The 12601-nt window shown below is 40.8% G+C and overlaps 1 protein-coding gene across 4 annotated transcripts in view; it reads left to right on the top strand.

The window, feature by feature from the left end:
• The window catches only part of LOC135099898 (dynein axonemal heavy chain 3-like), a 430253-nt gene that overhangs the window by 2343 nt on the left and 415309 nt on the right, over positions 1 to 12601 (top strand). For 3 of the 4 annotated variants that reach the window (XM_064002569.1, XM_064002565.1, XM_064002567.1), the window contains exons 2-3: positions 8474 to 8702; positions 8798 to 9065. In XM_064002569.1, coding sequence (XP_063858639.1) covers positions 8482 to 8702; positions 8798 to 9065 — 489 coding nt within the window. In that variant the 5' untranslated portion in view covers positions 8474 to 8481. Of the gene's footprint in view, positions 56 to 8473; positions 8703 to 8797; positions 9066 to 12601 lie in introns of all 4 variants that reach the window. The other variant, XM_064002566.1, reaches the window with a different exon arrangement.

Below are 12601 nucleotides of genomic sequence, written 5' to 3'. Positions count from 1 at the left end.
CCACTTAATAGGCATACTGACGGTTGGGGCAAGGAGAACTGAGTGTACTAGTGAGGTAAGTGAATCTAGTGCAAGGATGAGATATTTTAAGGATAGTTCACCAAGAACTTATTTTTCTTCCACAATGTATCGCGCCATGTATCCTTGCCGTCACATGTATAAACAAAAAATAAAATTGTCACTAGTGACTGGAGACCCCGCCGGCTTGGCTTTCAAGACACTCAAGCACACTATCAGGTTTTCCTCCAGAAGACTGGACATTTCTCCAGAATTTAACCAGCTAACAACTGCTACCAGCACCGGGACACTAGAGAATGTAACACCTCACCCTACACGGCTCCATCAAATCCTCAACAAGAACAACAACTGGAGACCCTGGGGCGATGTCGTGTGCAAAAGTGTCCGTCTGTGCGTAAGTGTATCTTGTCCACGCCCCTCTGTTATTTTTGCTCAAATTAGCGTATGAAAGGGTCTATAGGATATGCGAACCAGAGCAAGCGTGATCATCATTAATTATTGTGACTATGAGTGTATAATTATAAGGCATCATCAGTTGTCTTGTAATTTATTATTTATCGAATATTTGAATCCTCCGAGTACCTCCGACTCGCACAGTTCCCCACAATATGGACATATCCTGCACTTTAACTTTTTAAGTAAATACTGAGAATTCCACGTATCTTTTGGTAGTGTAGAGAAGGGAATGACTCACGCTGTCTCAAGTAATATTTCGGTGATAAATGTTCACTGTTAACTCATTTATTGGATATTTAGATTTATGCTATACTCTACAACATTGGGAATGTGATTTTTTGCATACCCTACTGGATTCTAAGAAGCTTTATCTGAGTTTCCATGGGAAATCCATAATTTTCAAAATAGACATGGGCACTTCCCCAAAAAAACTGATCCTGTAGGATGAGGTTAGGTTAAGTTAGATCAGTATCCCTGAGGGAGATCGAGGAAGGTGCTACCCCATCAGCAAGGTTAGGTTAGATTAGTATTTCTGGAGGGGGGCCAGGGCAGTGCAGTCCTCCCAGGTAGGTTAGGGGGATAAGGGGATTATTGTGTAAATCTAAAAAAAATTGCCATATATTGGTCTTAGTAGGTTGGTCCTTCACCTCCAGTGTGATGATGCTGATGTCCACTCCAAAAATCGTAATAAAATGTGTTTCTTATTTATTTGATAACACATAGTGATTGTGGTAATCTATCTAAAACAAGGCCACCTATTTTGGCTGGAAAGAAAACAGACTTACCGGAGATTCAAATATTCAGTAAATAATAGATTATAAGACTACTGGTGGTGTGTTATATACACTCATAATGACAACTGATGATTGTGCTTGCTCTGATTGGGATACCAATCCTATAGGCCCTTTTGCACACGAGTTTGTGCAAAGATAACAGAGTGGAACATAAGATACACTTTCACACAGAAGGACTTTTGCATATGACAGTGACCTCACTACCCCTGGTGTCTCACACAGCCGGACACTCCAGAACACCTACTGCTACACTGCCTCTGCCACTATTCCCACATGGGAACATTTCATGCTGATAAAGTAAAAAACAGTTGCCTAAACAGAAGAAAAAAAAATGAGAAATCACTTCCCCACATAGCAAAATGCCTGCACAGTACAATACTGAATATACAGGGCTAAAGTATATTCCTGTTAACCTCGAAGAATTTTTCTTTTTTATAGAAGTAAAAACAGGTCACAGCTGTGTTTAAATTTTTATTTTTATTAATAATGAGGACTAACACCAAGTCCTAAGGATAGTTATTTGGAACTAAAAAAGATAAGGAAGAAATGTAATGATGTGAGAAGTAAAGTTAGGTAGACCAGTTGGGAAATGTTAAGATATGAGGCAAAGGATGGGTGAAGGACATGAAATGCATATAATGTGCCTTAGGGAGAATATTGATTCACCAAGAAAGTCAATCAGTGATCTAATGTTTCTAGATTTGTGACTATATCAATAATGACTAGTGTCTAGGGTCAGCATGTACTAGTTTCTCTGGTAGTACAATATTATACATTCTTAATTTTTAATTTTTAATTCTTGAATTAATACCACATCAAACTGAAGATACTTGTACAGTACAACTATTAACCCTTAAAGAGAAGGCAACATTTTGTATGATGTGTAAATCTTAGAAAAAAATAAAAATGGGGACAAGATTTTTGGATTTGAACAAGATTCTTTCTGGTGAGGGTCTTTCTGGTGGCATCACCACCTAGATGCCATAGAGAGTGTGATATCATGGCCAAGTTGATGTTTCAATGAACTGTCTTTTATCTGTCTCCTGCCCTTGATCTAGTGTCTATACAAAGATTTTGTGGTGGGAAACAAGTATTTCATGTTTTGTGAGTAAGTCACAGACCACATCCCCTCCTTTCCAGTGTCTCTTAATGTATACACATCTGTCCAAAGATTAGAGAGCTCTGGATCAGTTGCAGGTGATCCTGTTTCTGCAGCTTACTAGGGTGTCCAGTGGATATGCATCCTGTGTACACTTATTCTCTTACATGATGGAGCATCTCCAGCCATTGTCCAGCCAAGGCTGGGTGGAGGGAGATTTGGTGTAGCTAAAAATGTAAAACTCAGATACACCAGTCAGTCTAGTGAGTGCCAAACAGTACTACACTATAATGTCCTTGTGATAGAGACTGGATTTATGTATTTTGTTTTGAGATATGTCATTGGCTATATGGCATGTAAATGTTAAATACTGTCAAGTCTTCAAGAGAAGAAAATGGGGAAGGAGGGGAGTAAGGTATGAGAATAGGTAGTGTGGAATTAAAAACTGTACAGTTTATCACCCAAAAAAGAATGGAATGCAGATCTGAAAACTGCCAGCTAATGGATGCAGTTACATGCTGAGGCAAAAAAATTCCAGTTCTGAATTACCCAACAGAAGGAGCTATTGCATGAGATTACATTAATAAGATCCTTCCCCCTTTTCTTGGTTATTTATTATATTATTTGATATAGTTTTTTTTTTTTATGTAGGAAGGGCACTGGCCAAGGGCAACAAAAATCCAGTAAAAAAAAGATGTCCACTGAAATGCCAGTCCCATAAAAGGGTCAAAGCAGTGGTCAAAAATTGATGAATAAGTGTCTTGAAACCTCCCTCTTGAAGGAATTCAAGTCATAGGAAGGTGGAAATACAGAAGCAGGCAGGGAGTTCCAGAGTTTACCAGAGAAAGGGATGAATGATTAAGAATACTGGTTAAACTCTTGCGTTAGAGAGGTGGACAGAATAGGGGTGAGAGAAAGAAGAAAGTTGTGCAGCGAGGCCGCGGGAGGAGGAGAGGCATGCAGTTAGCAAGATCAGATGAGCAGTTAGCATGAAAATAGCAGTAGAAGACAGCTAGAGATGCAACATTGCGGCGGTGAGAGAGAGAGGCTGAAGACAGTCGGTTAGAGGAGAGGAGTTGATGAAACAAAAAGCTTTTGATTCCACCCTGTCTAGAAGAGCAGTATGAGTGGAACCCACCCCCCCCAGACATCTGAAGCATACTCCATACATGGATAGATAAGGCCCTTGTACAGAGTTTGCAGCTGGGGGGTGAGAAAAACTGGTGGAGACATCTCAGAACGCCTAACTTCATAGGAGCTGTTTTAGCTAGAGATGAGATGTGAAGTTTCCAGTTCAGATTATAAGTAAAGGACAGACCAAGGATGTTCAGTGTAGAAGAGGGGGACAGTTAAGTGTCATTGAAGAAGAGGGGATAGTTGTCTGGAAGGTTGTGTCGAGTTGATAAATGGAGGAATTGAGTTTTTGAGGCATTGAACAATACCAAATTTGCTCTGCCCCAATCAGAAATTTTAGAAAGACCAGAAGTCAAGCATTCTGTGGCTTCCCTGTGTGAAATGTTTACCTCCTGAAGGGTTGGACATCTATGAAAAGACTTGGAAAAGTGCAGGGTGGTATCATCAGCGTAGGAGTGGATAGGACAAGAAGTTTGGTTTAGAAGATCATTAATGAATAATAAGAAGAGAGTGGGTGACAGGACAGAACCCTGAGGAACACCACTGTTAATAGATTTAGGAGAAGAACAGTGACCGTCTACCACAGCAGCAATAGAACAGTCAGAAAGGAAACTTGAGATGAAGTTACAGAGAGAAGGATAGAAGTCGTAGGAGGGTAGTTTGGAAATCAAAGCTTTGTGCCAGACTTTATCAAAAGCTTTTGATATGTCCAAGGCAACAGCAAAAGTTTCACCAAAATCTCTAAAAGATGACCAAGACTCAGTAAGGAAAGCCAGAAGATTGCCAGTAGAGCAGCCTTGATGGAACCCATACTGACAGTCAGATAGAAGGTTGTGAAGTGATAGATGTTTAAGAATCTTCCTGTTGAGGATAGATTCAAAAACTTTAGATAGGCAGGAAATTAAAGCAATAGGACGGTAGTTTGAGGGATTAGAACGGTCATCCTTTTTAGGGACAGGTTGAGTGTAGGCAAACTTCCAGCAAGAAGGAAAGGTAGATGTTGACAGACAGAGCTGAAAGAGTTTGACTAGGCAAGGTGCAAGTACGGAGGCACAGTTTCGGAAAACAATAGGAGGGACCCCATCAGGTCCATAAACCTTCCAAGGGTTTAGGCCAGTGAGGGCATGGAAAACATCATTGTGAAGAATTTTAATAGGTGGCATGAAGTAGTCAGAGGGTGGAGGAGAGGGAGGAACAAGCCCAGAATCGTCCAAGGTAGAGTTTTTAGCAAAGGTTTGAGCGAAGAGTTCAGCTTTAGAAATAGATGTGATAGCAGTGGTGCCATCTGGTTGAAATAGAGGAGGGAAAGAAGAAGAAGCAGTTATTGGAAATATTTTTCGCTAGATGCCAGAAATCACGAGGGGAGTTAGATCTTGAAAGGTTTTGACACTTTCTGTTAATGAAGGAGTTTTTGGCTAGTTGGAGAACAGACTTGGCATGGTTCCGGGCAGAAATATAAAGTGCATGAGATTCTGGTGATGAAAGGCTTAAGTACCTTTTGTGGGCCACCTCTCATCATGCATAGCACGAGAACAAGCTGTGTTAAACCAAGGTTTAGAAGGTCGGGGATGAGAAAAAGAGTGAGGAATGTACGCCTCCATGCCAGACACTATCACCTCTGATATGCGCTCAGCACACAAAGATGGGTCTCTGACACGGAAGCAGTAGTCATTCCAAGGAAAATCAACAAAATAGCTCCTCAGATCCCCCCAACTAGCAGAGGCAAAATGCCAGAGGCACCTTCGCTTAGGGGATCCTGAGGAGGGATTGGAGCGATAGGACAAGATACAGATATGAGATTGTAATCGGAGGAGCCCAACGGAGAAGAAAGGGTGACAGGATAAACAGAAGGATTAGAGGTCAGAAAAAAGGTCAAGAATGTTGGGCGTATCTCCAAGACAGTCAGGAATACGAGTAGGGTGTTGCACCAATTGCTCTAGGTCGTGGAGGATAGCAAAGTTGTTGGCTAGTTCACCAGGATGGTCAGTGAAGGGAGAGGAAAGCCAAAGCTGGTGGTGAACATTGAAGTCTCCAAGAATGGAGATCTCTGCAAAAATTGAAGAGAGAATGTGCTCCACTTTGGAAGTTAAGTAGTCAAAGAATTTCTCATAGAGGAGTTAGGTGAGAGGTATACAGCACAGATAAATTTAGTTTGAGAGTGACTCTGTAGTTATAGCCAGATGGTGGAAAACTCGGAAGATTCAAGAGCGTGGGCATGAGAGCAGGTTATGTCATTGCGCACATAAACACAGCATCCAGCTTTGGATTGAAAATGAGGATAGAGAAAGTAGGAGGGAACAGAAAATGGGCTACTGTCAGTTGCCTCAGACACCTGAGTTTCAGTGAGGAAAAGAAGATGAGGTTTAGAAGAGGAGAGGTGGTGTTCTACAGATTGAAAATTAGATCTTAGACCGCGAATGTTGCAGAAGTTAATGAAGAAAAAGTTGAGGGGGGTGTCAAGACACTTAGGGTCGTCAACAGAAAGGCAGTCTGATCTGGGGACATTCATGGTCCCTTCCCCAGATGGGGACTCTGAGGCTGGTGTAGGAGTCGCCATGATGATTTTAAAATTTTTGAATGAAGGGTGTGTGTGTTATTAGATGCTTGTAGTTTTGTGTGGTGGAAGAGAGTTGTCTTTAGAGGGCAGGCTGTGACTGCCCCCTTGTGTTGTGAGACACAAAGAGAAACGTTCAGTGAGGTCACAGCTGGGTTTAATGATAAGTTCACAGCACCCCCTGAACAGTGCTTTAAACCTCACTGGGAGTAATTATCATTTTGGCAGGTGTCTACTGCCTCCTCCCCCTCCCACCCTGCTACAAATTTAATATTGATGGGATAAAAAATAAATAAATAAATAACTGCTGGGTACTGGTACACTAACCATGTGACAGTTTTGACCTTTAGGGCTTTTCAAAACTAAATGTAAATTCATATAATGATGTCTTATCACAAAATCTCAAAAGATATATTGTAGTGTGTACCAAGAGTCACTGGCTCTTGGTGATAATTTGTTGGTTGACTGATGGTGTGTAAAAAATTACAAATAAATAAAGATAAAAGATATAAATCTGATAAAGATTTGACTATGGCAGAGATACTTCTCATGGTGAATGTATTTATTTTGAAGTGTTCCCATGATATTTGAAAGCTGGGCATCCTTCCTCCCTCCCTCCCTGCCTCACCTTCCCCCAACAAAAAAAAAAAAAAAAAAAAAAAAATATATATATATATATATATATATATATATATATATATATATATACTGCTCTAAGCTGTGCTTAGAGCAGTATAGACAGCAACATCCCATATCTCTACCAACAACAGGCCCAGCTACTTCTGTTATTTGCATCCACATACATAGATCTATCCCTGCCTGATGGAGATGGTGATGGAATTTTCTTATTGCTTCACCCTACTCTTCATGCTGAATGTACACTGTTAGCAGATTACACCCAGAGTCCCAGACCCTTCATCCCATGTCGTGAAGGCAAGGAATGAACTGGTTCAGTTGGGTAGCTGAACATCAGCTACCCATCAGGCATCCCATGCCTGATGAAAGCAAGAGATGAATTGGTTCATCTGTTTAGCCTTAAAAGCAAGTTGGGGATGTCATTATGATAAACAGTAGAGAGAGAATAGCAGTGGCTCCAAGGAAAATTTCTCAAGCAGAGTGTTGCCTTGTGACTGTTAGTTGGTGTCCTGTCTTTTTGATGTCATTATCAACAGTCATGTCATAGTATGGCCCAAGCACATACTTGAATTTATCCACATGTCAGTGCAGTTCATTTGAGTCATGTTGATTGCATTTTGGAGTGTGACTGGTGATGTTGCAATGGACTGTGCTTTAGTTGTGTTTTAGACAATGCTATGCTTGGAACCATATACCTGACACATCAATAAAGACCTGCAGAGTACCTGCTAAGGATGCTAGCAAGACAGCATCATCGTAAATCAGTGGGTTAATGCTCTCCATGTATGAGGCAGCCAATGCCTGTATTATGAAGAGCAGCATGAAGAATATCTGTGTATACATTATACAAGTGGAGAGAAGTGATCCCTCTCTGCTGAATACCAGTGGCAATCTTTAATGGTAGCAGGGAAGAATTATTGCATTCAACAATTGTGGTGCTGCCCAATCAGCACACCACATGTACTTCATCTCAAGAGAACTAACACACACAATAAAGACTCACCTCAATTTGTGCCCCTATGCCAAGTTGGACCAACAAAATACTCCTACCACTGAGGGTCTTGCGTGTACTGAAGGGGAAAGGGGTAGAGTTGTGACTCCATTGTTTGGCTTCATTTGTCCAGGTCCAGCATCCTTCCCTCACAACAAATGGAGTGTAAGGGCAGGCTGCTGGTGATGAACTTTTAAGTTTGGTAGTGTAGGGCTGGTGCAGGGATGCACTTACTCACAGGTGGGAACTCTATAACCCACATCTCAACTTTGACTCGAAATACACCTTCCCATAAGTTATCATTAATCATACTCACATCTCTTGTTAATTCACCTCAATGGAGGAAATTACAAGCCCAATATGAACTAAGAATGGATCCATGGAGCTACAGAGGAAAGCTGAGGTGTGGCTGATTTTAGTCTCGTTAGTAAGAGTGCCACTGTTGGTTGTCAGGTCTAATATCTGTCATGTCACAACTGGCCTCATCTTCACTCCTAATCAGAGATATATTGTATAGTTACCAAACTAAACTAGCAAAATTGGGGGTTATACCAATGTTACTAGTGACTCTGATCCTTGGGAGTGTATTGCAAGAAAATTTTATCAGTGAATGGTTTGCCCTTCAGACTCTTATCCTACATTACTTGGCTCTGTGTTTCAAACATTTGTGGATTTAGTTAGGATGGAAAACCTGTTTTAATTCTTGGGCTTTCCTGTCATTACATAGTAAAATCCAAGAGAGATTCCAGTTGTTCAATCATACATGTATGTATATTCTCTCTCTCTTTCAGAATAAAAAATGGCTTGTCAAGACAGCTTCTTCAACACTTCTGTGGGTGCACAAAGAGGGGTACCGCCTCTCAGGTTGGAACATGGTCACTGTGCAAAGATTCAATCACCTACATCTCGCATGACACTCCAGCAAGATTCTGATATGGTTCAAGAGGAAGTAGAGGTTTTACAAGAAAGGACTCATTGCCTTTTGGATAGCTCCAGTTCTGAGACAAACTATCATACTCGGTTAGTTTTGAATGATTGAAGTATAGTGATATTAATCATCCTCTGCTCTGTAACAATTTCAAGCAGCTCATGCACACTATGTAATGCCTCACCAGATCGACAACGAGCATCTCTAGTTGTGTCTCTCCAGTTGCACTGAAGTTTCAAAAGCAGAAGCAACCACTGGTATCTCTTGACTCTCAGGATTTGGCTCTCAGACATCCAAAATCATCAGTTGTGAAAGAGAAGTCAGCAAGGGTAAAAACAGCCACTAGAGGAAGAAGAGAGATGAAGAGATTGATGGCAGAGAAGGTGGAAGAAGAAAAAACAGATTTTCCATCACTACTACTTGACTGCTTCAAAACAAAAGCTGTATTAGCCAAGGTATGTTATAAGCCATTTTGTGTTATTTTATGTTATATTGAAATGCTTTACTTCCCTTATCTTTAATGAAGGGGTGTAGGTCTTTGTAGATTCTTTATAACTATTGTAGATTGTATGTTTGGGATAGGTCCAGCTTGAAGGATGACTGAAACACATACAAGTCCCTTAAAGTAGGTTCTGTTCTACAAGAACAGCACAGGTGTGTGTGTAGGATGCCTTGACAGGGCAGAGTGGTGCCTTATTAACTGGCTTGAGTTGCTATGGTGATGGGGCTGCTAGGTAGTACCTGCTAGCTAAACTAACCTAACTAGCCCATAACTATACATTTCTTTGTAATAATTATAAGTGTGCTACATTAATGTAAATATGCTAAAAGTTAACATTACTGCTTCTAGAATTGTATTTACAATTGTAAAACCTCCCTAAACTGAACCCTAATAAGCATAATATCGGATAACCTAAATGCCCTTATGGCAACCAAACAATTTTGGTCAGTTTATGTGAAAAAGTGGCCAGCTGATTGAACACATTTCATCTAAATCGAACTTTAGAAAAAATGGCAAGCTGACAGATGATTTATCAGATAAATTGAACTTTAGGTTGAGTTATGTAAATAACTGGTGTGCCAACTGAACTTCATCTGGCAACGCTGTGGCTGCGCCTCAGTTACACAGGACTCGGCTTGAATACACGTGCTTGTTGTTCAGTGACCACCTGTTTGTCTCCGCCACTCCTAGCTTCATGATGGCCTCCAAGACTTCCTGTATCAGTCTCAACAATTACTATTACTATATATATATATATATATATATATATATATATATATATATATATATATATATATATATATATATATATATATATATATATATATATATATAGTTGGGGGGACCTGATGAGGTATTTTGCTGATTTTCCTTGGAATGACTACTGCTTCCGTGTCAGAGACCCGTCTTTGTGTGCTGAGCGCATAACAGAGGTGATAGTGTCTGGCATGGAGGCATACATTCCTCACTCTTTTTCTCGTCCTAAACCTTCTAAACCCTGGTTTAACACAGCTTGTTCTTGTGCTATACGTGATAGAGAGGTGGCCCACAAAAGGTACTTAAGCCTTCCATCACCAGAATATCATGCACTTTATATTTCTGCCCGGAACCATGCCAAGTCTGTTCTCCAACTAGCCAAAAACTCCTTCATTAACAGAAAATGTCAAAACCTTTCAAGATCTAACTCCCCTCGTGATTTCTGGCATCTAGCCAAAAATATCTCCAATAACTTTGCTTCTTCTTCTTTTCCTCCTCTATTTCAACCAGATGGCACCACTGCTGTCACATCTATTTCTAAAGCTGAACTCTTTGCTCAAACCTTTGCTAAAAACTCTACCTTGGACGATTCTGGGCTTGTTCCATCCTCTCCTCCACCCTCTGACTACTTCATGCCACCTATTAAAATTCTTCGCAATGATGTTTTCCATGCCCTCGCTGGCCTAAACCCTCGGAAGGCTTATGGACCTGATGGGGTCCCTCCTATTGTTCTCCGAAACTGTGCCTCCGTGCTTGCACCTTGCCTAGTCAAACTCTTTCAGCTCTGTCTGTCAACATCTACCTTTCCTTCTTGCTGGAAGTTTGCCTACATTCAACCTGTTCCTAAAAAGGGTGACCATTCTAATCCCTCAAACTACCGTCCTATTGCTTTAATTTCCTGCCTATCTAAAGTTTTTGAATCTATCCTCAACAGGAAGATTCTTAAACATCTATCACTTCACAACCTTCTATCTGATCACCAGTATGGGTTCCGTCAAGGTTGCTCTACTGGTGATCTGGCTTTCCTTACTGAGTCTTGGTCATCCTCTTTTAGAGATTTTGGTGAAACTTTTGCTGTTGCCTTGGACATATCAAAAGCTTTTGATAGAGTCTGGCACAAAGCTTTGATTTCCAAACTACCCTCCTACGGTTTCTATCCTTCTCTCTGTAACTTCATCTCAAGTTTCCTCTCTGACCGTTCTATTGCTGCTGTGGTAGACGGTCATTGTTCTTCTCCTAAATCTATTAACAGTGGTGTTCCTCAGGGTTCTCTCCTGTCACCCACTCTCTTCTTATTATTCATTAATGATCTTCTAAACCAAACCTCTTGTCCTGTCCACTCCTACGCTGATGATACCACCCTGCACTTTTCATAGACTTCCAACCCTTCAGGAGGTAAACATATCACGCAGGAAAGCCACAGAACGCCTGACTTCTGATCTTCCTAAAATTTCTGATTGGGGCAGAGCAAACTTGGTATTGTTCAATGCCTCAAAAACTCAATTCCTCCAGCTATCAACTCGACACAACCTTCCAGACAACTATCCCCTCTTCTTCAATGACACTCAACTGTCCCCCTCTTCTACACTGAACATCCTCGGTCTGTCCTTTACTTATAATCTGAACTGGAAACTTCACATCTCATCTCTAGCTAAAACAGCTTCTATGAAGTTAGGTGTTCTGAGACGTCTCCGCCAGTTTTTCTCACCCCACCCCCCCCAGCTGCTAACTCTGTACAAGGGCCTTATCCGTCCATGTATGGAATATGCTTCACGTGTCTGGGGGGGTTCCACTCATACTGCTCTTCTAGACAGGGTGGAATCAAAAGCTTTTCGTCTCATCAACTCCTCTAACTGACTGTCTTCAGCCTCTCTCCGCCGCAATGTTGCATATCTAGCTGTCTTCTACCGCTCTTTTCATGCTAACTGCTCTTCTGATCTTGCTAACTGCATGCCTCCCCTCCTCCCTCGGCCTCGCTGCACAAGACTTTCTTCTTTCTCTCACCCCTATTCTGTCCACCTCTCTAACACAAGAGTTAACCAGTATTCTCAATCATTCATCCCTTTCTCTGGTAAACTCTGGAACTCCCTGCCTGCTTCTGTATTTCCACCTTCCTATGACTTGAATTCCTTCAAGAGGGAGGTTTCAAGACACTTATTCATCAATTTTTGACCATTGCTTTAACCCTTTTATGGGACTGGTATTTCAGTGGGCATTTTTTTTTATTAGATTTTTGTTGCCCTTGGTCAGTGTCCTTCCTACATAAAAAAAAATATATATATATATATATATATATATATATATATATATATATATATATATATATATATATATATATATATATATATATATATATATATATATATATATATAAAATTATATTATATTATATATATTCATCCCACATGTACCATGGCCAGCCAGTCCTTTCTCCACCTCCCAAGGGAATTTCACACCCACTTCAAGTTCTTAGGGATAACACCTGCATACATGTGTTCATCTTCCCTCCTGGTCATTTCTCCTCCTTCTTTACCTCAAGGGAATTTCACACCCACTTCCAGTCCTTACAGATAATTATCTGTGATCCACTTAGCTCAGATAAATAAAGGCTGCATGTAGCAAGCTCTCAATTCATTCAGGAGTTCAGTCCCAGTCAGAGTCAGAGTCAATCATTCACCCAGTCATGAGCAGTCAGTCTTGGTCTCTCACTCATTTCCGCTCAATTACAGTAAG

The sequence above is a fragment of the Scylla paramamosain genome, chromosome 4, assembly GCF_035594125.1.
Source record: "Scylla paramamosain isolate STU-SP2022 chromosome 4, ASM3559412v1, whole genome shotgun sequence".
NCBI classification, from domain to species: domain Eukaryota; kingdom Metazoa; phylum Arthropoda; class Malacostraca; order Decapoda; family Portunidae; genus Scylla; species Scylla paramamosain.
Note: the sequence above shows the minus strand (reverse complement) of the source record. Positions and strands in the feature narration are given on the sequence as shown.